The 24,970-nt window shown below is 45.1% G+C and overlaps 3 protein-coding genes across 3 annotated transcripts; 1 reads left to right on the top strand and 2 right to left on the bottom strand.

Moving 5' to 3' along the window:
- Positions 1 to 407: 407 nt before the first annotated feature.
- gys1 (glycogen synthase 1 (muscle)) lies at positions 408 to 6,984 on the bottom strand. Its single transcript, XM_030088758.1, has 15 exons — positions 6,828 to 6,984; positions 4,969 to 5,087; positions 4,629 to 4,810; positions 3,590 to 3,781; positions 3,184 to 3,369; positions 2,951 to 3,095; positions 2,746 to 2,863; positions 2,537 to 2,657; positions 2,344 to 2,450; positions 2,093 to 2,152; positions 1,752 to 1,944; positions 1,441 to 1,663; positions 1,207 to 1,370; positions 1,045 to 1,125; positions 408 to 967 (listed from the first exon to the last, which is right to left on the bottom strand). Exons 2-15 carry the CDS (start codon positions 5,084 to 5,086, stop codon positions 719 to 721), a joined length of 2,139 nt encoding a protein of 712 aa, XP_029944618.1. The 5' UTR covers position 5,087; positions 6,828 to 6,984; the 3' UTR covers positions 408 to 718.
- Positions 6,985 to 9,142: 2,158 nt separating this feature from the next.
- Positions 9,143 to 18,327, top strand: pold1 (polymerase (DNA directed), delta 1, catalytic subunit). The gene is made up of 26 exons (XM_030089780.1): positions 9,143 to 9,330; positions 10,404 to 10,592; positions 10,726 to 10,839; positions 10,957 to 11,097; positions 11,230 to 11,355; positions 11,544 to 11,712; positions 11,788 to 11,902; positions 11,979 to 12,108; positions 12,202 to 12,368; positions 12,474 to 12,578; positions 12,773 to 12,913; positions 13,042 to 13,152; positions 13,259 to 13,539; positions 13,632 to 13,748; positions 13,848 to 13,961; positions 14,051 to 14,198; positions 14,482 to 14,577; positions 14,666 to 14,803; positions 14,886 to 15,061; positions 15,135 to 15,287; positions 15,395 to 15,497; positions 15,583 to 15,715; positions 15,871 to 15,984; positions 16,061 to 16,113; positions 17,686 to 17,783; positions 17,891 to 18,327. The coding sequence occupies exons 2-26, from the start codon at positions 10,406 to 10,408 to the stop codon at positions 17,976 to 17,978; spliced, it is 3,318 nt and encodes a 1,105-aa protein (XP_029945640.1). The 5' UTR covers positions 9,143 to 9,330; positions 10,404 to 10,405; the 3' UTR covers positions 17,979 to 18,327.
- Positions 18,328 to 20,006: 1,679 nt separating this feature from the next.
- LOC115387175 (GTPase HRas) lies at positions 20,007 to 23,561 on the bottom strand. The gene is made up of 5 exons (XM_030089781.1): positions 23,270 to 23,561; positions 22,899 to 23,011; positions 21,359 to 21,537; positions 20,267 to 20,426; positions 20,007 to 20,143 (listed from the first exon to the last, which is right to left on the bottom strand). The coding sequence occupies exons 2-5, from the start codon at positions 23,007 to 23,009 to the stop codon at positions 20,030 to 20,032; spliced, it is 564 nt and encodes a 187-aa protein (XP_029945641.1). The 5' UTR covers positions 23,010 to 23,011; positions 23,270 to 23,561; the 3' UTR covers positions 20,007 to 20,029.
- Between the last annotated feature and the right edge of the window lie 1,409 nt (positions 23,562 to 24,970).

Genomic DNA, 24,970 nt, shown 5'->3' with positions numbered 1-24,970 from the left:
ATTTCTCTCAAGTCAAGAAAAGCCACCTGTAACTGTGCATATGAGTGTATTCTGCATCTTGTTTCCATTGTGGGAAATATTGTAGTAAACAAGGCATTTCAAAGAAAAAAACAAACAAAAAATTGCTACATCAGTGGTGGACAGTTGAGTTTGAAGCCCTGCGTCATGATCACACTAACCGGTACACACACGTATACGCGCACACACACACGCACAGACAGAATCGACGGTCTTTGTGACGACCAACAGCACCTGACAATGAGTTGGTAAAAAGGAGGGTAGTCTGACCTACTTCAGAGTCAAGTATAAAACCCATCTGATCACAGTCCTCTGTTATTCATGGTTTAGACGTTTTGCTATCCAGTGTTAGTACCCTACAAAATCCAGCAAACGTGATTATTGTCCTACATCTCAAACTGCTCCACTGATTCCTGCTCTGGACTGCTGGTGTAACCGAACGATACCAAAACATATCAAAACTGAAAGGTTTTTTTTTTTTTTTTTTTTTTAGAAATTCTGAGGTACGCAGAGGTTGGGAAGACACAGTAATGCAGACTGCTTTGATTACTACATGCCAATCTTTTAATTTGTTACACACGTTCACACAGCTGCTCTCATTTGTCACGTTTGCAGATACGTGGATCACTAACTATATCGCCACAGTTAAAGACTGACTAGAGAGGTTTAGCATGGACTGTATTGTTCGTCTTCGTCCGGCTCAGTTTTTCTCAGTGGCGGCGGCGCCGTTGCTGGTCCCGCTGGCCGCCGGGGCGGCGGGCGCCTTGTTTTTGAACCCCAGCGTGTGGGGCTGGCGGATGTTCACCCGGTCCTTCTCGGCCTCCAGGTCCTCGTCGTAGCGCTCGTCTTCCTCGTTGTCTTCAGCCTCGCTGTGGTGCGGAGAGGAGTGGCGGGACAGAGCCGGCGAGGGCGGCACGGAGGCCGGCCGCGGGTAACGGAAACCTGTAGTCTGAGGAGGAAATCGGATGACTGAGCAAGTTAGCACCGCAAAGAAAATAAAAAAAAAGAAAGCACAGGTGAGCGTACCGAGGTGGGATCGTGAGGTTCGTACAGGTACGTCTCAGGGAAGGCTTTAGCCAGAGCCATGTGACGAGCCGCGATGTAATACTGATGCAAAACAACAAAAACATTGATTTACTGTTGAGTTTTTTTCCACATGAGCAAAGTACATCTGAGCCGTAATCTCACCCTCCCAAGGTATCTCCAGTCCAAGAGGTCACTCAGGCGCTCAGTCCGGTTCCTCTGGATGATCCTCTGGCGGCGGCTCTGCTTGCAGAATTGGAAGAGGAAGGAAGTGAGCTGGTTACACGACTCGTCCACCCCCCGATACCGCCGGTCCAGGATGTAAATGCCTGTCGGGTGAATAAAGCCTCATTACTGCTGATCCCCACAGAACCAGACAGGTGGAGTATAGACGCTCACCATACGCCGACGGGTCGGCGATGTGCTCCTCCATGAAACAGCCGAAGCCCGACAGGTTGGTGGAGACCGAGGGGATTCCCATCACGGTGCACTCGGCTGGCGTGTAGCCCCAAGGCTCGTAGTAGGAAGGGAAGACGCCCAGGTGGCAGCCTCGGACAAACTCCTCATAGTCCATCGGAAGTAGAGGGGAAGTGGACGAGAGAAACTCTGGATGGAAGATAATCTAAAGAGAAGAGAGAAGCCATTAATCTGACTGCACAGCGTTAGAAATGCAGAGTGTTTAGACTCGTCGTTCAGTGGGATCCGCCCACCTTGACCCGGTCAGCAGAGCTGTTGAAAAGGCCGATGCGGCGGACGCAGTTGAGGATGGGGTCGCTGCTGTCCTCCAGCATGTTGTGGGTGCAGATGGGAGGCTGACACTGTCTCTGAGTGGCGAAGATAGCGCGCTTCATGATGGTGAAGTCCTCTTTGTCCAGTATCTTGGACACGTCCGGTAGCTGCCCGCTTTAAGACAAGCAAACGACGGAAAAACATGAGATGACATGAGGACAAGAGATGTGCAAAGTGAAGCTTGTTGCACCTTTTAACTTTCTACGTAATACTTCCTTCCACATCTTACAGACCTACTTTGGGAAACATGCAATCGACTTACACGAGAAGTGACTCATAGAGTTTCTTGCCGAAGCGTTCCTTCACGGTCTGGGCAGTATCCCTGTCGAGAACAAACATCATCTGACACCGCTCTATAAACTTTATTACATCTAAATTGCCGTTACTGATTTCATGAGACAGCCCTCTCTCTCTCTCTCTCTCTGTGAGAAGAATATCTTTGCTGCAAATCTCAGATCTCTTTTCCACATCTTGAGCAGCACTGAGATCCACAGCGTTCAATCACACACTCACCACAGCTGCTTCCGGACGGCTTGGCCCTTTAATGTTTCCACATTGAAGTTATTTGTCCGAGCCGGCATGATGAAGAACGCAATGACCGTCACGTCGCTGTGGTTGACCTGTGGAGTGACAGATCATACAGAGCATTCGACAAAATACTGAATAGAATATTTACTCTTTCTCACGGTTTTATGAAGACGCTTACCCTCAGAAGATAGTTCAGTCTGGCTAAAGCCTCCAAGAAGATGTCGGCTCCTTTGTTGGAAAACTCGTACCTTCCTGCTATGAAGAGGAACAGACACTTGTCCAGGTTGAAGTCCAGATTTCTGATGGGAATAGAAACACAAGCAGTCCATTTATTTCCTATCATTACAGCAATGTGAACATCAGAGGCTTGACTTTGTGTGTTCTAACCCGTAGAAATGGCCCCTGACAAACTCCTGAATGCGGTTTTTGCTCTGAGCGTGAAGGTTTTGGAACTCGTGCACGGCCTGGAACTTCTTCACGTTGAGCCCATTTGGAGTCACGATATCTTTGGACGGCGAGACGATAGATAGAGGAACATTAAATGCTTTCTACTTAAAAACTCCAGCTCAATTCACAGTCGACCTTCACACACCTGGTTTCCTCTTCAGCAGGTGCTCCGCCTCGATGGCTGTGATCTGCGACACCGTGGTGAAGACGTGGGCGCAGTGAGCGGCCGCCCGCTCCAGACAGTACCGGTGGTAGATCTGCCGGTCGCCGGCCTCCTTATCAACGTTGAACTGAATCGGACACAGAAACAAGTCACCCACGCTCGATTTAGAGCCTCTAACATGTGTCCTCGGAGGGAGAAAAGAACAGGCGTAGTACCTCTGCAAGGTTGTTGTAGAAGTCCACGTTCCCGGCGCACAGGTAGCGCCCCAGCAGCGTGGCGTGAGTGGTGAAGATGGTGGCGATGGGCAGCTGTCGGTGTCTGCACAGCACCAGACCCAAACCGGCCAGCCACTCGTGGAAGTGGGCCACGATGTGGGGGGGCTCCTCGCTCTGGGCGGCGAACTGCGATATGGAAGACCACAGAGTCAACACTGATAACGCTCGTGCTCAGTTATGCAAGTTCATATTTTCTGAAAAAATATTTGACATCTTTTAACCGACTGATAATTCATGTCTTTCCAGCACATTTATAACTCTAATTGGGATTCTACATTTCTGATCATGTGGCATTGTTTTAGCTTGGTTTGGTTCAACAGCGTCACCCTGAGCCGGAGCAGCTGACCTCTCCCAGGAGCCACGCCGTCAGGAAGCCAAACAGCACGGCATCGTTGGCCTCGCGGTCAAACCACGGCACTCCGATGTCACACAGGTCCCACAGCTCGGCCTTCCAGCGGTCCAGAGACCAGGCGGTGAACGCAACGTCGATCAGGACGACATAGGGGCTGCCTTCAATCAGCCAGCGGCCAAAGTAGACCTGTGGGAAAAGGGAAAAGATTTTTTTTTTTTTTTTTTAAACATTGATGGCATTATTTCCCCCTCCATCGTCAAGATGACCACTTTAAATCTTTTGAGCAGCAATATTGACAAATTGTTGCTTCTCTTATTGTTAAAATTTGCATTGACATTGTTTTCCTGTCAACTGTACATGAGTTGAGTAGCAGGATCTAACTGTACAACTTATCATTCATAAAAGTATTTTTTAATCAAGCTATGCACAAAATGTAACTCAGTTTGTTTTGATTAGTCAATCGGGTGTAACAATGCGTTTTGCAATTTCTTTTTTTTCCCCCCAAAGGACAGCACATTCGTAGAGAACATGCTCAGTCAAATGAGACTGACTCCTGACTTGTGTGTCCTACAGAAAGGACCTATGTATTCTGTAGCTTCTGGCCTCACTGACTCTGCTCCTGTCCGTCAGGTGAGTTAACGTGAACAAGGCCAACTTTGTGGGAACTGCAGCTCTTCCCCTTTAACACATGATCACTTATTTCCTTGACCTGGAAATCTCCAGCAGTGCCGGAGTGACACAGCAGAAAGCATCAGGAGTATCGCGCTCCGTCGTCTATTTCTGGAGGGCTTCGGTCTGAAAGAGCCAGAGACACTGATGCAACCTCCGACCTTTGCAGTGAAATATCACTGAACTCGGACAGAAGGTCAAGCCGGGGGTGGGGGGGGGGGGGGTGAACTCCCATTGGTTTCTGCAGCTTTAACACGCATATCCACCCGTCTCACTGTACTACAAGTAGTACGACCCAACGTCCTTGAAAGTGTAACCCTAACTGCGAGGCACGTGTGTGTTTACCATGTGTGCGCGGTAGTACCTTACACCCGCTGGCGTTCATTTTGTCAATGGTCCTTCTCAGCGTAGGGTTGGTGGGCTCGATCAGCTCCACCTGCGTGCGCACGTTGCTTTCCACGTAGGGACCCACCAGGAAATAGTTCTCGCCCCATTCCTCGGCGGTCAGACGCGCTTTGGTCTGGATCACAGTGTAGATGCCTCCAACTTCACACATGCAGCAAACATGCCACACAAAGTCGAGACAGAGATATAACGTGATTCAATCTGATGTGTGCGTCACTAATGTCGCTCTTTTTAACAAACAGACGAGAGAAAACAAGCAGATTTTGACTGGCAGAAGCTATTTCACATGTAACACTTGCCTTTGTTGGCGACCTCCCAGGCGATTTCAAACAGGACGGCATCCTCCAAATCAAACTCCTCGTCCCACTCCTCCAGTCCCGACAGCGACGTGACGGACAGGCTGCGAGCCAGCGGCATGCTGGGTAAATATAGAGCACACCTTTAAAATGATGTTTTCACAACATATGAATGTCATGTGCTGACCCCCAAAAAAGCCACCTGATGCGTGATCAATCCACAAATAGAAACCAGGACTGGTCATAAAGCCTTGTTCTTCACATTCATGATAATTTTGTTTATTTATAGTTTTCTTTTCATACATTTGGGACAATACAATAAAACAATTTGTCCATTTCTTTAAACAGTTTACTTTTGAGAACAGAATCAAGTTAATCTCAAGTGTTACCAACTGAAGAAACAAATCTCTTGATCAATATTTTGCTTGCAAACCTGTTTAATCTTGTCAAAACCCGGCGCACTGTCGATGAACCACTGTTTCAAAACTGTTACATTACTGAGCTGTGATGTAAACACCTCTGTCTCAACTCCTTTATGTTTGACTGATCAACCGAATTTATGCGTCAAACACCCTCGTCTGCTTTTCTTCACTCTCGCAGGGATCACTGGTCAAACAAACACAAAGGTTATCAACAATAAAGATCTGACATAAAACTTAACGAGTGCGGAAAGCTTTTTTTTTTTCCTTTCTTCTTTTCACTATCAGTGCGGGCCAAAGGGCTTTGTCTTTCACAGTAGCTACACAACACACCGTGACACAAACTAAATACCACATTTGTCATTTTAAATTGGTGAAATCTTGCGCCACTGCCTTCATATTAGTAATGGAGGAGAAATTCCTGTAACCTGTTTGGGGGGGGGGGGGGGGGGGGGGGGGGGGGGGGAATGATACAACTTTGTTGTGTTTCTACCTGTAGAAAAACACCTGGATTCCCTACAAACGAGGGAGTGGCATGAAAAGGGATGCAGGAAGCAACAGGACAGATCATAGATCAAATGTAAGATTGATCTCGTCACTTCCATCGTGGCACAAACGAGCTTTACCAGTTACAATCGCTTTAATGTTGATATGCAACTAATTTTTTAAAAAATGATCCAGTGCAGGATGAAAGACAGATGAAGGATGTTCGAGCCACCTGTTCTGCGGAGCTTTTCTCTACTTGTTTTGACACACTCCTCCACAACAGAAATGTAATCTGTGCAAAACAGAAGCAAAAAGCTGATCTGACATTCCAAAGTGTTGATATGACAGACAGGGAAATGATCCAAATCCAGACCACCATCTGGATTAATGAACACTCTTCACCTTGAAGAAAAGGTTAATCAATAACTGAAGTCACTGCTCTTTCTGGATGACTGTTTTCTCTACTTTTGAAGCCTATGTCAGTATGAGACTTTTTGATATATTGACAAGTTAGTAAGTGGATCAAACTAACCACCAGCCAGTTTTCTTCACCAGTCTGCCTCACTTTCAGCAGATTGCCTATTTTGGACTAACGGCCCCACATTAACGCCTTCATCCAGCGATCATCACATCCACGTCTGAGTGATGAATAATGCACAGTCCGGCAGGCCCGCGGCGAGCAGCGCAGACAGAAATAACCCCCAACTTCCAAAAACAGGCGCAGCAGCATTCAGCACAAACATCTCCCGACAACAGTGACAGCGGGGCCTCCCGCAGCTCTGCGGTGCATGTGCGTGTTTCTCAGGAGTTGCGTGGCGGACGTGACAACCGAGCACCTCCTGCTGCAACACACAGCTGCGGAAACGCGCCGAGGACACCGCGTCCGCGGCTCGCGCTCCGGGAGAGGGAACTCCATCTATGACCAAGGCGGAGAATTAAAGCCGGGAGTCTACTCACGCTTCGGTTTTCGTCCAAGCTTCACGGGGGTGAAGAGCACATCCGCAGCTGTCGCGGTCAGTCCACGGAACGCGGCTCGCAGCGCAGAGTGAGCGAGAAGGGGGCGGCGGCCTGCGTTAAATGTCAGCGTCTCACATTGGTTTGGTGTGTCCGCTGTCACGTAGCGCGTCCCGCAGCGAGGGGGCGGGGCCGGAGCGTGCGTGCGGGTGTTCCCGTACGCATGTTGTTGACGTTCCATTGGCCGCGTCCCCGTCTCCCGGACTCAACGTGACGGGAACTGGGAGTGCGCTTCAGCCGAGAGACGCCATTGGCGGAGCGGCGGTCAAAGAGCGCCTCTGTGGTTGGGGGGAGACCGCTCCGTCCGAACACACGAGCCGCAGGGACCGGGTTTTTATTTTTTTTCCTGTGTGGAGGGAGGACAGGGGGCGTTATTTATAAGAGTGCTCTAAAAGCTACGGTGCCTTTTTTTTTTTTCCAAAACACAACGTGACCAGTGACATTAAGACTTCTAACTCTACACATGTCTCTAATCTTTCCTACAATAACCCATTGAGGAATTTTCCACTGACTGCCATTTATCAACATCTCAAACCTCTGTTCTGTGATGGGCACGTATTAGGAATATACTATGAAAGAGGAATGATTCATAAAAAACATTTATATCCCCTCAACTGATTTATGATGAACATGTGTATACACTTTGTATACACTTACAAAACTTGTTCCACTAAAGTAATTAGTGACCCTAAATGTGACTGCATGTAATACAGAGTTTTCCCTAAATGAACCAGCGACCTGGAATTGGCTCCATCGCATTCAACCCTGGATAAATTAAAGTGATGTTGAAGATGGATAAATGGTATAGATGATGGGAGTATTTATAGATGGGTTTTAAAAGATGGATGGATATATGATTAATACTGTCTAAAACTACTGACACTTTAAAGAGGTACAATATAAACGTCCTCTCTTGCTCATCATCAGTTTGGATTGGCTCACAGAAGCTTCTCCACTGCCTCTGAAGTAAAGTGTTTGTTTTCTTCTTTCTTGGTCAATAAAACATGACAGGGAACTGAGTATTCAATCTGATCCTGTCAGAAGCCAGCTCTCATGATACACATCCAATTTACAATCACTTTATGACATGATGTATTTCATATTCTTGCTATCAAAAAAGGACTACAGTGAAAAAAGGACAGTGAAAGTAAAACATTCGACAACAGCTGCAAAGAAGTTAGATAATCAAGAGACTTGACTTTTTTTTTTTTTATATTGAATTTAAGTAAAACTAAGAAGGATTAGAATCCAAACAGTTGGATAACATAAGAAAGAGTCATTATTTCTAGAACTTTCTAGAACTTTCTTGAAATTTCTAGAACTTTCTAGAACTTTCTGTCATTATTTTTAGAACACATCCAAGTTTGGTCATGTTTACACTAAGCAAGGCTTTTAATAGCTGTAATTAGTATAATTTATATTCAGTGTTGTTTTTCCCACATCCATTAAAAGATGAAGCTTGAAGATTCTTCCAAAAATCAGCATTGACTCATTTTATTTTTAACAAGGTTTAAAGCATTATTTCAACTTAGTTTGAATATTTAGCTCTTCATTTTCTTTATATTCTGACATAAAATGTTCATGGTATGTCATGTAATAAATTGCTTTAATAAAAAAAGAATAAGTAAGAAACTCAAAAATGTATAGAGGTGAAACATAAATAATTACATTTGTTTCACATTTTATTTTGAAATAATATTTTAATTGTTTGCATCACTCAGACCTATTACAAATAATGTTTAGGTAATGTTGTTTTCCCTTTTGTATCATTGCAACTTCATCTGTGGAAACAAAATACATTATTTTGATATTTATTCCCCAGAATCCAGAAATTATAGTCGGACTGAGGTGAAAGTCAAATTTTTGAGGAAAATTCAAAATTACTTTTTTAATTAAAAATTTAACGTGATTTATTTATTGACTGGAATTCTAAAATTCTAATTATACATTTTTTTAAATAACATATTTTTTTTGGGTCAATAAACCTTCTTTCTTTGGATGGTTTTATTTTGATTCAGTTATTTTGGGATACATTTTGTTTATACAAATAAATTAAAATACATTAAAATAAAGACAGGTTTTTTTTCCCTCCATTGTTGCAACGTAAATCTGACGTCATTTTGCCGGGAACGCACGGTCTGGCTTTTTTTGCGAGGTTCAGACGAACAGTGCCCCTCTCGTGCTCAGATACCGTTGCTACTTCCGCCCTTTCTTTGACGTCACTGTCCATGACTTGAATATCCGTCGGAAGCCCAAAACTGAATTTTTCCGCGCTTTCTGCGGTGAGAGTTCACAACTCAAACGGCGAGTGGCGGGAGCTGGTGTCACCCTGGATCTCCGCAGTCGAGAAGAGACCTTGATCGGTTTTCATCTTCACGCCAGAAGGACACAGATCGCCGTTAGTTGCCCCTTCTGAAAGATAACAGACGCTCAACTGACGTTTAAGGTAAGATTAGCCAGGTTGTGTGTTTACATCCGAGCCTGCTAGCATGTAGCGCGTTACAAAAGAAACAGGCTGCACCGGGTTACATGCTCCTAGGATACGAAAAGTTTCGCTTTGACGGGGAAATGCAACAGTACGTTATTTAAAAAAGTAGCAGAAGTGGCTTATTTCAATCTGTAGTCTTAATGCAGAGCGCGTGATGGGCTGTGTGTTAAACCAGCATGCAGCACACAGGCCATGCCTGCAAGTGAGCATTTACCTCCAAACAATGTGTTGCAGCGTTTCCTTTACACTGAGAGACACTCAGTACACACTGCATATGAATCCCTGTCACTAATACAACCTTCTAATCAATCTTGACAACTAATCTACTGAATATCTGCAATAGATGAGCTGAAAGCAAACTTTAATTCATAATTTTCAGGATCTCCCTCTGGTTTCGACTTGCACTATGATTTGATGATTCGAAATAAAACACAAGGCAACATTTGAAGTACTTCCTTACCATGTTTCCTGTATGTCGTGTGTGCACAGTGGTAGTCTGGGGAGTATAAACACAAATGAAATGCAAATCAGTTTGGGATGCAAAAACTGCTCTTCCCATATAAGGCCAGCAGGCTGCTGCAACTTCCCTGATTTACTGATTTTGAAAGTAGGATTCTCCCTGGAGGGGTTTATAGACTTTGCCATTGTGTTTGAATATACCAGAAAATAATTTTACACCTTTATTCACTTTGTTTCTTGAAGAATTTTACGATGCTTCTGTAAAGTAGTGTGGCGACAGCTTGTCCATGCAAGTAAAAAAAAAAAAAAAAGTGTTCTGGAGTGAATTGCAGGAATTCATATGTTTCTGTCAGTACTTTAATCAGGTAATGATGTCAAGCAAAAACTAATTATATTTGTTAAAGCAGTATTTTTTAATCACATGTTGCTGTTTGGGAGAACATTATTCATTCTAAATATTGTTGCATAATATTTTTTTTCTATGCTGTATTTAGTTGTATTTTTCTTTGTTTTCAGAAACTGCTCCTGCCTTTACTCAAGTTTTTTTTTTTAATTATTTTAATAATTTGTAGGCATGGACTTTAAACGGCGTAACGGCGGCCCTTTCCCGGGGAATGCTTCGCAGGCCAAGCGCGGTAAAATGAACAGTGAATGGGAGGACAGCCCATCACAGTTTGAAGAGGAACTGCTGATGTTTGAGGAGTTAGAAATGGATGCTGAGGAGATGGAGGGACAAGCAGCACACGATGTTATCCCTGTAGGTGAGTATTGCACCTGAATTAGTGAACGGTTCAGAGGTACGAGTGTAATAATAATGTCCTTACCTTAACCTTAGCACTTTTTGATTTCAGACACTGGTGTAACACGTCATGCCTTTGCTCCTTTTCCTGTCAGGTGACCTCTTCTCTGCGGACCTGAACCCTCGCTGGCCACGGCCTCCTGCTCCTAAGCTTGACCCCTCATCCGATACTCTGGTGTTCCAGCAGATTGATCTGGACCATTATATGGGTGATTATCAAGGAAAACACATGTTGAAGCCTGAAAGGAGTGCAATTTCAATGGCTTCTTGGCCGCTGAAAGCAGGCTAGCTTTGTGTTTAGTGTTGTGCTGCTGTGTTGTGTGCAGGGGAGACAGTGGCCGGCATGCCCGGACAGTCACAAGGAAAAGTCCCCATCATCCGGATGTTTGGGGTAACAGACAGTGGCAACAGCGTCTGCTGCCATATTCACGGCTTTGCGCCGTACTTTTACGTTCCTGCACCGAGTGGTGAGTAACTTTTGAAACTCTTATTACTTAACCACACTCCAAATTGAACAATTTCTGAAATACCACTTTTTTTTTTCGCTATTATGAGGGAAATAATGTGACAATGCTCCTTCGTGTCTGCTGCATTTGAAGGGTTCACGTCTGCCGACCTGTCCGAGTTTAAAAGAGAGCTGAACTCTGTCGTTCTGAAGGACATGCGCTCCAACAAAGACAACATCTCCACCACAGTGCTCGCTGTGGACATCACTCGCAAAGAGAGTATGTGCTGGTTTTCACAAATGTTTATCTTTATTTTCTGTGAGACGGCTGGTCTTAATTATATAAAAAAAACCAAAATCATGTAATAAATGATCTGTATAGACACAAAGTTGGTATCATTGTTGTTCCATTTATTATACATATAGGACAAAATGTCATGCTTCACTTTTAGTTTTCCTTTGCCACAGACATGTATGGCTACCATGGGAGGAAAATCATGGATTTCTTGCGGATCACCATGGCGATGCCTCGGCTCGTCGCTCCCGCCAAGAGACTGCTGGAGATGGGCTTTAAGTTCGGACATCATCCGAGCCACAGCTACCAGTCCTTCGAGGCCAACATAGATTTTGAGATCAGGTGTGTGTTCTGTAGAAGTGGATGGTCGTGACCTTTCAACCCTCTGGGGTTATCGAGCCTTCCTTGTGTTCTCAGGTTTATGGTGGACAGCGATGTTGTGGGTTGCTGCTGGATTGAGCTTCCCAAAGGGAAGTACAGACTGCGCGAGGAGAAGAGCGTGGACGACGTGGATTCCCAGTCTACGAAGAAGGTGAATCCTCTTCACATTGAAGTTTTGTTTTATCGGGCCTCTGCCAGTATTTAACAGCCATCTGTCTGTCCACCAGGTGTCCCTGTGTCAGTACGAGGTGGACGTGGCGTGGACAGACTTGATCAGTCACCCGCCCGAGGGCGACTGGCAGAGGATCGCACCGCTCAGAGTCCTCAGCTTCGACATCGAGTGTGCAGGGAGAAAAGGTATTTTACCATCTGACACGACATCGTGTGAACGTGTGACATGACGAAAAGCAAATGCAGATTTGGAAACGTTTGTGCCGGCTTCCTTTGCAGGAATTTTCCCAGAAGCAGACAAAGACCCAGTGATCCAGATAGCGTCGATGGTGCAGCGGCAGGGCGAGACGGAGCCCTTCATCCGCACCGTCTTCACCCTTCAGTCCTGTGCCAGCATCGTCGGCTCTCAGATACTGTGCTTCACGCAGGAAAAACAGCTGCTGCAGGTACACACATCACTTTAGCGGGACACTGTACAACATGCATATTTCTTTTGCTCATCTTCTGAAAGCTGTGTTGTATGTAATATGCTGTTTTCTCTTGTTGAACAGAGCTGGGCAGAGTTTCTGAGGACAGTGGACCCGGACATCATCACTGGATACAACATTCAGAACTTCGACTTCCCCTACCTGTTGAACAGAGCAGCTGCTTTAAAAGTCAGTGGAAGCAACATTTCTTACTTTATCCTTTAATGAAACATTATTTCAGACTGATGGAGACGCTAAAGTGAAAATCAAATCTGACATATTTGGATTTGAGCTAATTTTGGTTTATTCGGTAGTTTTTTTTTTTTTTTTTTTTATCAGATGGAGCCTCCGTATCTTAGTATTATCTGTTTTTTTTGTTCCAGGTGAATTACTTTCCCTACCTCGGCCGAGTGCGAAATTCCAAGTCAGTGTTGCGAGATTCGAGTTTCCAGAGTAAGCAGATGGGACGGAGAGAGAACAAGACCATCAACATGGAGGGTCGAGTCCAGTTTGACCTGCTGCAGGTCAGCATGTCGTGTTCTAAACTCCAGTTTTACTCTTTCCTATCACAGCTCGTTTCTGATGTTTATGTAGGTAACAGTATTTGTAGGTAAAGATGCAGAGTTTCCAGGCTGATTGTTGTTAATTTCAGGTCCTGCTCAGGGATTATAAGCTACGTTCATACACACTCAATGCTGTGAGTTTCCATTTCCTGCAAGAACAGAAGGAGGACGTGCAGCACTCCATCATCACTGACCTGCAGGTAATCCAGGAGCCCGTAGAGTCAGAATGATCTGCTTCAGCTCTGATGTTTGATTCACGTTTGTGCATTTTCCTTCACTTTTCTCTCTTTTCCTCCCGCACCTCAGAACGGAAACGAGCAAACGCGCCGCCGTCTGGCCGTGTACTGCCTGAAAGACGCCTACCTCCCGCTGCGCCTGCTGCAGAAGCTGATGTGTGTGATCAACTACATGGAGATGGCCAGGGTGACGGGCGTGCCCCTCACCTACCTGCTGTCCAGAGGGCAGCAGATCAAAGTGGTCTCCCAGCTGCTGCGCCAGGCCATGAAGCAGGACCTGGTGATGCCCGTGGTGAAGAGCCAGGGCGGGGAGGACTACACCGGGGCCACCGTCATCGAGCCAGAGAAGGGGTGAGTGATGGAGTGAGGGACCTACTCGTGCATTTCAGTGGGTACAGCCCTCCTCGCTAACCTCGCCGCCCCCGCCTGTCTCGTCCGTGCAGCTACTACAGCCTTCCTATCGCCACGCTGGATTTCTCCTCCCTGTATCCGTCCATCATGATGGCCCACAACCTCTGCTACACGACCCTCCTGCAGAGAGGCGCGGCCGAGAAAATGGGGTGAGCGAGATTTATCCGTTCGTGCATTCTGTTGCGTATGTTTTACACCACAAATGTCAGATTGTGAAGGGACAGAGTGAACTGGTCGTGTGTTTGCAGTCTGTCGCCAGAGGAATTCATCAAGACTCCCACCGGTGATCAGTTTGTGAAGAGCTCAGTGAGGAAAGGGCTTCTTCCAGAGATCTTGGAGAACCTGCTGTCTGCCAGAAAGAGGTGCGATGAGCTGTTCCCAAAGGAAAGGGTGGAGAGGTGTGAGCTGTTAAAATCTGTCGTCGTTAAATGATTTCTCTGTCCTTCCGCAGAGCCAAAGCCGAGCTGAAGAAGGAGACGGACCCCTTTAAGAAGCAGGTGCTGGACGGCCGGCAGCTGGCCCTCAAAATCAGCGCCAACTCCGTGTACGGCTTCACGGGAGCGCAGGTCGGGAAGCTGCCCTGCCTGGAGATCTCACAGGTCGGCACTTCACCCTGGAGGGAAATGTTTGATGTTTTCCTCCGTCAGTCTGACTAAACCGACTGTCTGGGACCGTTTTACCGCTGAGCACAGATGTGAATTCAGAGCAGAGATGGAGAGCGCAGATTAGCACCGACACAGAAACCGCAGCACAGGTGGAGGCAGACTCGCAGAAACTTCACACAGGCTGAACTGAAACTCCTTGAGGTTTACTGACTTGGTGTGGAGCCTCGCTTTTCATTCAGGGATTGGAAATTTCACCCAGATCTTTTCTCTCCTTCAGAGCGTCACGGGTTTTGGGCGACAGATGATTGAGCAGACCAAACAGTTAGTGGAGTCAAAGTACACCATTTCCAACGGCTACCCAGCCGATGCCAAGGTGAGGAAACTCCAGCTGCTCTCCTCAAACGCTGAATGCCTGATGATGCTTCGTCTGTTTCTTAAACTCTGACGCCTGTCCGGTCCAGGTGATTTACGGAGACACAGACTCCGTCATGGTCAAACTGGGAGTCGCCACAGTGAGCGAGTCCATGGACATCGGGAAGGAGGCGGCAGAGTGGGTGTCGTCGCATTTCATTCCCCCCATCAAGCTGGAGTTTGAGAAGGTGAGAAACGGTTTTCCCGGTTCGAGTCCGGTTCTGTTGGTTGAATCCACAGTGAGAGCTCCTGCCTTCCCCCCCTCCACAGGTGTACTACCCCTACCTGCTGATCAACAAGAAGCGCTACGCCGGCCTCTATTTCTCCTCCAATGCTGACAGACACGATAAGATGGACTGCAAAGGCATCGAGACCGTCCGCAGAGACAACTGCCCCCTGGTGGCCAACCTCATCAACACCTGTCTGCAAAAGATCCTGATCGACAGGTCGGCAGACGAGCTCAAAGTTTTCCTCACTAAAAAGATGACTGCTGTCTAAAAACGATCGATGTGTGTTCAGGGATCCTGACAGCGCCGTGGATCACGCCAAGGAGGTGATCTCCGACCTGCTGTGCAATCGGATCGACATCAGCCAGCTGGTCATCACCAAGGAGCTGACGCGCACGGCGCAGGAGTACGCTGGCAAGCAGGCGCACGTGGAGCTGGCAGAAAGGTCCGGCATTAACGACACCTCCCATTTTTTAATCTTTTTTTTTTTGTTTGTCTTTTTGTTTGTTTTTTTTTGTCTTGGTCAGCTAATCATCTTTTTTTCTCTTCCAGGATGAGGAAGAGAGACGCAGGCAGCGCTCCCAACCTCGGGGACCGAGTTCCATACGTGATCATCAAGGCTGCAAAGGGAGCTGCAGCGTACATGAAGTCAGAGGTGTGGAGACGCTTTTTTTTTTTTTTTAATTAAATGTTATGTTGACTAAAGTTTAATTTTCACATGTTGCACCTTTTTCTTCCAGGATCCGATCTACGTGCTGGAAAACAACATTCCCATTGACACACAGTACTACCTGGAGCAGCAGCTCTCCAAACCTCTGCTGAGGATATTCGAGCCGATCCTGGGAGAGACGAAGGCGGAGAGCGTCCTGCTCAGTAAGTCGGGCTTTTCACGCGTTACCACGGTTTATTGACTCACGAGAGGGAGAAAAAAAAAAGGGTCTTGGAGACCGAGGCCTCATCTTGGTTGTTTGCACAGGTGGGATAAATGATGATAGATGAAACAAACGGATGGGTTGTGTGTTTTCCAGAGGGCGACCACACCCGCTGCAAGACCGTGTTGACCTCCAAGGTCGGGGGTCTCATGGCGTTCGCTCAGAAGAGGAGCACGTGCATCGGCTGCAAAGCCGTGCTGAAAACAGACAGTGAGTGAGATCTCAGTGGAAAAAAACCCTCCGTTCATCCGGATGTTAGTAACGTCTACCGACTGTGTCGTTGCAGCTGCTGTGTGTGACTTCTGCAAGAAGAAGGAATCTGAACTCTACCAGAAAGAGGTAAGAAGTTAAAATGCCGCTTCCCTTCATCTGTTTGAAGAAAGCCTTTAATGAATGTTTACTGTTCATCATGTCGCCCTCTAGTGGCCGAGGGTAATTTTCCAAGGAGAAAGTGCTGAAATTATACAGTTGCGTTGAATTTACCACAACACCAGCTTTTCAAAACCGCACGTCAGCTCCTAACCAGGATATTCTGCTGTTTAATCAACACGTTCAGATAGGCCTGGGCGATTATATGATCGTGATTGGTGATCTCGATTAATTTCCAGTCGATCACGGTGATCAGCTGTGAGCACATTTACTCGATCAGACATGGCAGAAATGTGCGTGACACAGTCGACTTTTTCCTGCTCAACTTCCGCCTGCAAGTTGTCTGAGAAGTAAACAGAGATGGAGCTGAACGTGGAGCAGCGAAGCAGATTAAGTCAGCCATGTATTGGCGTTATCCTCTGAAGATGAGGCTGCTGCTGACAGGACAGGCTGCTCCACCCGCACCGCTGCTAGCTCACCGCTGCTAACACACCGATCCGCAAGGAGTCTGGTCTTTTGAGTCCAGGAACTACTGGTGATACAGTTTAACTAACGATCGTTCAGTTCTTCTCTTTTACTGAAAATGACGGTGCATCGCATCATTGAACATATCACCACTTCTTGCCGCTAACGCTCTGTTTCTAACAACATGCATAGAGCCTGCAGCGGCTGCAGCGCCGGTCTTCTTCTGTGGTGTCTGTGTAAAATAAGGTTGAACATGCAAACAGCACACCTAGTGGCATGAAGTGCAATTGCAGTCATGGCGTCGCCTGTGGCTGTGGTCTGAATGAGGATCTCCCTGGGGTTATTCCAAATGTTTCACTAACCAGAATATTTATCTTAACACGAATATTGACTGCACGTAAATGTAGCCAGTGCTGTCTTTTCAGGCCACTGCACCATACGAACAACATTGTAAGAGGAGAAAAATGATTAATTTTGTCTATTTTTTTATATTATTGTAGTTTTGCACCGTTACATTTTAAATCTAATCTGTCCAATCTAGATTATTTAAATTTTGTACATTTGATGCACGCATTAATGATGGCAGCAGCATATTTAGCATCATAACTTGAAAATAATGTTTACATTCTAAAGCACCTTCATTATCCCCAGGCGGTTTCTTTAGTTTAATATTTTATAGCAACAAAAATCCTCAGGGCTGTAAACTGTCACACTTTAACTAACGATCGTTCAGTTCTTCTCTTTTACTGAAAAAAACGGTGCATCGCAGGATTTTATTGTCTTGGTGCTAGATTTTTTTTCCCATTTACTGCACTGTTAAGTGAGATTGTGCTTATATTTTTCTATGTTTATATTATTTAATTTGCATTGCTATTTGCTTGGTTTGTTAATAAAATGTTAAACTATTCTATAGTTCTAGTTTTCAGTGCAGATGCTTTAAAACTGGTTTAAAAACAATATAGCATATCGTGATTTTAATCGAGATTGAATGATATGAAAAAAAAAAATCGTGATCATTTTTTTTGCCATATCGCCCAGCCCTACGTTCAGACCTTCCACGCTGTCATTTCATTCCAGATCTTCCACCTGAACACACTGGAGGAACGTTTCTCCCGTCTGTGGACTCAGTGTCAGCGCTGTCAGGGCTCGCTCCACGAGGACGTCCTCTGTACCAGGTACACACACACGCGCACGCTCACGCGCGCGCGCGCACACACACACACACACTTCTCTGAACATTCAGTGTTTGCTGTGTTCTCATGACGCGATCCCTCCCCTGCAGTCGGGACTGTCCCATCTTCTACATGAGGAAGAAGGTGCAGAAAGATCTGGACGACCAGAGCAAGCTGGTGTCTCGCTTCGGATGGTGACAGAGGCTCACACACACACACACACACACACACACACACACACACACACACACACACACACACACACACACACACACACACACACACACACACACACACACACACACACACACACACACACACTTCCTGGCTCCTGTGCCTTATTCCAGATGACTCACTGGTTTCTTTGTTTTCGTATTTGTATAAAATGCTCACATTTCACACTATTTCTATATTTTCTTAGATAATACAATTGTCACTTGTTTGTTTTGTAAAATAAATGGAAAAGCTTTCTATTCATTTTCAGCGTTTGGTTATCATCACTGAATCTTTTAGAAACGCACACTTGCCAGGCTTTCGGTGTCTCGCCCAGCTCTGCGGCTTCGTACACTCCCTTGTCTTTAAAAAAAAAAAAAAAAAACAAACTTCAAGGAAACAAAAAGAGGAAACTGGATACTCGCTTCTTTTGGTGTTAAAACTTCAAACCACATCCGGTCTTTCACTTATTCAAGGCCTCAGAAAGACTAAAGGAGATGTACTTCTCATGCTTTCCTCTCAGAAGAGGGTAATGACAACACGTCCATTAGAAAATACAGGGAATAAACACTGGATTCAAGCAGTTCGGCTTTGCTCTGTTAAACTAGAAGCTCTGATTCTCATTCATTCTGGCTGTCATGTCTCAGCTGAACATTGACAGAACAGCTCCGATTCGCAGTGAAGACTCGGATCAGTTTCTGATTAACAAATTCCTTTAATGTCCTTTTTTTTTTTAAAAACAAAAACTTTTCTTAAACCCAAACTAGCAGATTTTGTGGTTTGAATAAACAAAACATAAACATGAACTTGTTCTTTACACCAGAGTGCAGTCCTGATTTTACATTGCTGTCAGTGAGAGACCAGTTCTGAAACATTTCATACGTTAAACCACAGTATTAAAGTTCTGATGATCGTACGGAGGCTGCAGATCAACACCACAGCTCAGCGAGTGTCCTACAGATTCACTCGTTTGTACAGCGCCGCTCAAAAGAACTGATTTTAATTGCCATTTAGACGCCGTTTTATTTCTACTTGTTTTTAAAATGTGGGGAATGTGGTTCAGACTTTGATAAGTAATGTTTCTCCAAATGTAACAGATTTGTATCAAAGAAGTTGAAGCAGGAAAAAAAAAAAAGGCTGACTCATTACTGCAGCCGCCACCGATAGAGACCGACATGGCAGCCGAATCTGAAGTGGACCATCAAATCAACTGCACAGCTGCCAGAGCATTTCTTTTCTTTTTAACAAAAAGCTTCAAATCTGAGTGAGAACAGGACAAAGCTCTGTTGATCATGAGAAAAAAATTCTTAATATCAAAGCCCAAAAGTAACACATGACAGATAAAGTGCACCTGTAAGTCTGAAGCTGAGTTTTGAGGAAACATGTCTGAAGAATATCCATCGTGTTTTAAGCCCTAAAGGCTACAACAAGCTATAAAAAAAAAAAAGAGAGTAAGGGGATGACATGTTAAACTTCTGAAATGTTTTGACAAATCTTATCTTTGATCAAATATTTTCACATGGAGAACAGATCTCCAGGTCATTTAAACACTGTTAGGAGTCAGTCGCAGAAAATATTAACGGTGGTAAGTTAGTAACAACTTGTTAGAAATGTCTGGATGAAGTTATCCGCCTGATGCGACTCGTCACTGTAAACGCTCGACCACTAGATGGTCGACAGGAGCTACAAACGAGAAGAAATACCTGCTGAATAAATGCTGAATTCAACATTAAAAACAAAGAAACAGCAGTTTGCCTTCAGTGGGTTATCGAACAGCCTAATGAGCCCTAAAACAAGACGACTAGATTCAGTGCTGACTTCATGCTGGACACGGGGAATCATGTGCCGACAAACTGTTAGTGGAAACTGTCACAGCAGTGAGAATGCTTCCTTCCGCCACCTCTGCTCCTCCTGTCCGGGGCCGAGCTTGGATGTTTCCATGACAACTGAAGAAGGGGGAGGGTGGTGCTGGTGGGGGTGTGAAGGGAGAGCTGAGGGACGCTGGCGCCGGGGTTTTTTTTTTTGTTTTTTGTTCGCTATAGTATTATGCAGCGTCTCTGAGTGTTCTTCTTGCTCTTCTTGTTGCTGCGGTTGGTCTCCTTGTATCTTCTAATTTCCCGCACTAGTGAATAAAAAGCTTCTTCCACACCCTGCAAGACCGAAACGGCACAAACATCACACACACACACACACACACACAGGGATTGAAATATTGCAGAGAACACATGCAAGCATTGACACAAACAGACCGGCTGTAGGGCGACTGCAATCACCTGTCTGGTTTTGGCGGAGGTCTCCACGAACGGCACGCCGTAGCTTCGTGCCAGCTCCTGCGCCTGCCGGGTCTCCACCGTGCGGGTGCTCAGGTCACTCTTGTTGCCCACCAGCACCATGGGAACACTGTCGCTGTCCTTCACCCTGTTGATCTGCTCTCTGAGGAGCAATCACAACAAGCGCGACTGAGACCCGATGAGGAAAATCACAAATGGCCCCATGAAACATTTTAACCCACTCGTATTTATAATCACGGTTAAAACTTATCTTAAGATGTGTGAACTGATTACGAGCACTCGGCAGTACTGATAGTATCATCAGCTGTTTTGCACTCGGTGTTTTAGACGTGGATGCCAGAAATGGGTAAAAGTTTAGAGGGCAAAGGTAAACACAAACACACACAGAAAATTCACCTTTGATCCTACATGCACAACCATAGGCGCTGATCCCGTGGGTGCTCCAGCGCTCGAGCACCCACGGGGGGGATAGCCGATCAAAAAATAAATAAAAAAAAAAAAGAATAAACAAACTGCAACCTGGCCGGGAATCAAACCCAGACCTCCTGAATGAGGATTCTACCGCTGGACCACCAGTGACTCCTCGTGTGATTTGGACACATCAGAAGCATTCAGATCCACAGACATTTAGGGATCACACACGTAGTTTGCAGGTTCAAATTCCTCAGCCAGTAGATCTACGCTGCGGTTCACGGGTCAAGCGTTTTGGCCCCGGACTGCTCAGGTTACGACAGGAGTAAAACTTGTGCCATCATGTCATTCGCTGACAACGTGTGAGGAGAGCTGCCAAAATACTCTGCGCATGTATGTCTAAACACATAATGTCAATCTATTGAATCAGTCTGTGTGTGATGGTTCAAACCATCGTTCGGAAGATCAGTTTTTATCAGTGAGCAATGTCTGGGTAAACACGCTTCCAGCTGCACTGCCTCTTGTACAGCTTTGCTGTTTGCTTAAAGGGAATTCAAGTCAAAATCAAAGGCTGTTCCTGGAATCCACAATTTTTTCAAAGTGACAAGCTGACCTTCCTTCTGCAGCTAATAAACAGCAGTCAGTGAGAATGTGGGCCTGTACCTGTACAGATGAACGTCCTCGAAGGACTTGGTGTTGTTGATGGCAAACACACAGAGGAAGCCCTCTCCTGTCCTCATGTACTGGTCCCTCATGGCGCTGTACTCCTCCTGACCTGCGGTGTCCAGGATGTCCAGCAGACACGTCTCCCCATCGATGACGACCTGCTTTCTGTACGAATCCTGCAACGCGGCACAGACACGGTTGCACAAGCAGCACCAAACCAGTTGGACAGGAGTCGGTTTCCTAACGCAGATTCCCATGATCACATCGCTGCATCGTGTAGGAACAAGACCAGAGTGAATGGAAAGCTTTGTCACGCACTTGCTGACACTTCAATAATTTTGAGTGGCCATGAAATAACATCAATTACTAAATTGGAACTTGGCATCGAACATCGTCTGGAAATTTTAATTACGTCTGTTTTGTGGCGACTTTTAGACGACAGCATAAGACAGGAAAGTGCTGAGTTAGCATCGGAGATTAATATATATGATTACGCAAGTATGAAAAGTGCTATGATGGCAAGCTATGTGCATTACTGGGCTTTACCAGATGTTATTTGGCTAAAATAAGGTATGTGGAGTTTTAATAACAGATTTCATTACACATTAACAAATAAAAACTGTAAATTATGCCAAGAGGTTTCATCACAACCTGAGTCATGCGTCACTTTGGTATGATCAAGGAAAAGTCTTAAGAGTGTGCAGAGAGGGGAAAAAGCTACAAGTGCCAGATAACATATCAAGTATTATATATGGGGCGGAAGGAAGACTGCACACTAGAGCAAATGCTCCTCACGCATACATGTACATGACTGTGAAAGTGATTACTCTAACATGCATGTGTGTGTTTAAGCCTGTTTTTCAACATGTGGAACGTTCTCATACTTCACAAACTATCTGACGGGCTTTGAAAGAAGTTTAAATTTAGGTTTGATTGCACAAAAGGTCTTTGATCAAGCTATTAAAGACTGAATCAAATTCACAATTCTGTCTTTGGTGGCTGCATCTAAACTTTCCATTTTGCTCTGATTTATCACACTTAAAAAAAAAAACTGCTTCCTTCCACAGCTCAATAACGTTCTGTCCTATGGTTTGTGTTACCTTCTTTAAGAAAGGAGCCCATGCAGGGCTTTTCCATTAAAGTGACTGCTAGAGCAGTGACAATCCAATTAGCATTTTTAAATAATGTAATTAGCCTAATTGAATGTTTCAACATCGACTTAAAAAGAGTGCTCTAGGAATTTTCCTTAAACCAGTGCTTTTATTAATAATCGAGTTAATAACTTTTATTTTCTAAATCCTGCAAACCTAAGAAAAGATTTTGTGTCATTTCCTGTTGGTTTTTATTTCATTTAGTTGTCCGATTGTGGTGCAGTGCAGAAAGACAACAGAAAATAGACTTTTACAATGGGAACATTTTGCAAACAAATCTACTCTGTAAACAAGTCAAACAACACTCCAAATTTTGCACTTTAGCGTCTCTAATGACTCTTTTCCAGCCGCTGAGCCGGGACGGTGTCAGACGGCGGCTGCCTCACCTCGATGGTCGGGTCGTATTCGTCCACAAAGTGGTTCTGGATGAGCTGGATGGTGAGAGCGCTCTTCCCCACGCCTCCCGCCCCGACCACCACCAGCTTGTACTCGGTCATGCCTGCAAAGAGCCACAGCCGACCAGACAGCCAGCCAGTCAGCCAACAGGTGGACGGCGTGGAGCAGAGAATCAGGTGAACGCGAACAGGTCCAACCCTTTAACCCTCTTCCTCCCCGAGACGACATGGCGAAGAGACTGACCCAGATTTATCCGCTTACGTTAGTTGTTTTGTCCTGGGTTAACACCCCTCGTTACGGCTGGAGCTGTGTAAATGTGGTGGTGGTGGAGGGGATTAAAACAAAAGTGTAAGAAACGTACCTGTGCGCAGACTTTTTAACGCTGAGAAAAGATGAATTGACGAGTAGATAGAGGAGATTAGCTCGCTACATAACGTTAGCCGAAGACGATTTCCTTCTTCAAAGCTCTTGAGGAAAACACTTCACGGTCTGTCCGTAACTTGCTTCACTTGACAGAAATCAGATCGATCACCCGGCAGAGACTTGTGAAGCTACACTTATTATTTAGCCTTAAATTATGAATAAATTAACGCCCGAAACCGTGCGAGTTCCTACTTAGTCTCCATTGTGGTTCATTGTAAGCAGAGCGGTTTGGCATTAATCCCCTCCTTCAACAACCAATCAAAAATAGGGCATTCAGATCGATGGCAAATGTGTCCAATCAGGGAAGAGTACCGCTTCGAAGCTCCGCCCTTGTTTTAGAGATTAAACCAATCACGAACGACTATCGCTTTAATTGGGCGCGGCCAGTCCGCCCACCTTTTCTTCACTGGCAGAGCAGATTGTGATCTCAGGGTCACAAGTTCGATCCCCGCCTCCGCACGTTCACGCATTGAAGTGTCCCCGAGAAAGACACTAAACCTCAAGATGACTCAGCGCGTCTAATGTCAGCCTTTCACCATTATTGTGTGGAATGAATGAAACTGTGAGCATTTGTAGGCCACGGAGGTGAGAGTTCTCTCTATAGAGGCGTTGATCTCACCAATGGACAGAAAGTTATCACATGCATGATCAGCTCTAAATAACTCTAGTATCAACAGTTGAAGTATTAGAATAAAAAGCTCTGTGTTCTCAGTGCTTTTTTTTTTATAACTATCTCAGTTTACCCCGCTGTGTTTGATGAGGCCGTCAGTAAAAGTAGTTCTCTTTTTTTTCATTTTGAGGGCTTGGTGTGGTTTTACGCTTGTGTGAGTCTACATTCATTTCCCTAAACTTGTGCATACCTTCAGGTTAAAACTGAAACGAATCAGAACATTGAATCCTTTGTTTTCACTGTCCTCCAGTGGTCACATTGAAAAACTGCAAGGGGACGGAGATCCATCATACTTACTTTATTAACAACCAATCTCAACAGTCACTACTGTCATTTTGTAATGACAGTTATATGATCTCAACAGGAACTCTCAAATTACATTTTGGCTGCTGTATAACACTGGATCAAGTTCTTTCCTTGGTGTTTTTATGTAGTTAGTATCATTGCTAAAATGGTCATTTTTAACCTAATCTTCAATATGATTAAAGAAAATAGTCAGTAAGTCAAAGGACAACTGTAATAAAATCTGATTTTCTTGATCTCTTCATCTCTTTCCTATTGTTCTGTGACCTAGGCAGACCAATGCTGACTTTTATATCCAATAGGGCCACACTATTGCATTACTGACCGGTTTGAAGTCAATAGGATGAAGACGTCTAATCAAAAAAGTAGATTTCACAATTCTTTATTTGTTTTCTCACAAATTGTAAATAATTTCCTTTTGTGCATGTTCCCATTTTCTATTTTATTTTTTATACTTGAGTCAAGTTTTTTTAAAGTTACAATCTTAATTTATTTTGATCATGAAATTATCAAATTGTCTATTGCTAAGCACTATCGTATTGCCCTCAGGGTTCAAATCCAGGGCCTTTCTGCACAGTTTCCATGTTCTTCCTGTGTAGGGTTGTCTCAGGTGACAGGTCCGCTGGTTTCCTTCCAGTTTTCCAAAAGCCTGCATGTGCTGTTAAC

Source organism: Salarias fasciatus, chromosome 4, assembly GCF_902148845.1.
Source record: "Salarias fasciatus chromosome 4, fSalaFa1.1, whole genome shotgun sequence".
In the NCBI taxonomy this organism is placed as follows: Eukaryota; Metazoa; Chordata; class Actinopteri; order Blenniiformes; family Blenniidae; genus Salarias; species Salarias fasciatus.
This window is presented reverse-complemented; position numbering and strand designations above follow the sequence as displayed.

What these genes read in the sequence shown, in the direction of transcription:
- pold1 (XM_030089780.1), top strand. Translation starts at nt 10,406, where the DNA reads ATGGACTTTAAACGGCGTAACGGCGGCCCTTTCCCGGGGAATGCTTCG. An exon ending in ATTCCCAGTCTACGAAGAAG is followed by an intron (nt 11,903 to 11,978) that starts GTGAATCCTCTT and finishes TCTGTCCACCAG; the next exon opens with GTGTCCCTGTGTCAGTACGA. An exon ending in TCCAGTTTGACCTGCTGCAG is followed by an intron (nt 12,914 to 13,041) that starts GTCAGCATGTCG and finishes TGTTAATTTCAG; the next exon opens with GTCCTGCTCAGGGATTATAA.
- LOC115387175 (XM_030089781.1), bottom strand. Translation starts at nt 23,009, where the DNA reads ATGACCGAGTACAAGCTGGTGGTGGTCGGGGCGGGAGGCGTGGGGAAG. An exon ending in AATACGACCCGACCATCGAG is followed by an intron (nt 21,538 to 22,898) that starts GTGAGGCAGCCG and finishes GCCGCGTTGCAG; the next exon opens with GATTCGTACAGAAAGCAGGT. An exon ending in GAGGACGTTCATCTGTACAG is followed by an intron (nt 20,427 to 21,358) that starts GTACAGGCCCAC and finishes ATTGCTCCTCAG; the next exon opens with AGAGCAGATCAACAGGGTGA.
- gys1 (XM_030088758.1), bottom strand. Translation starts at nt 5,086, where the DNA reads ATGCCGCTGGCTCGCAGCCTGTCCGTCACGTCGCTGTCGGGACTGGAG. An exon ending in GCTCTGCTGACCGGGTCAAG is followed by an intron (nt 1,664 to 1,751) that starts GTGGGCGGATCC and finishes TCTTCTCTTTAG; the next exon opens with ATTATCTTCCATCCAGAGTT. An exon ending in ACTGGAGATACCTTGGGAGG is followed by an intron (nt 1,126 to 1,206) that starts GTGAGATTACGG and finishes GTTTTGCATCAG; the next exon opens with TATTACATCGCGGCTCGTCA.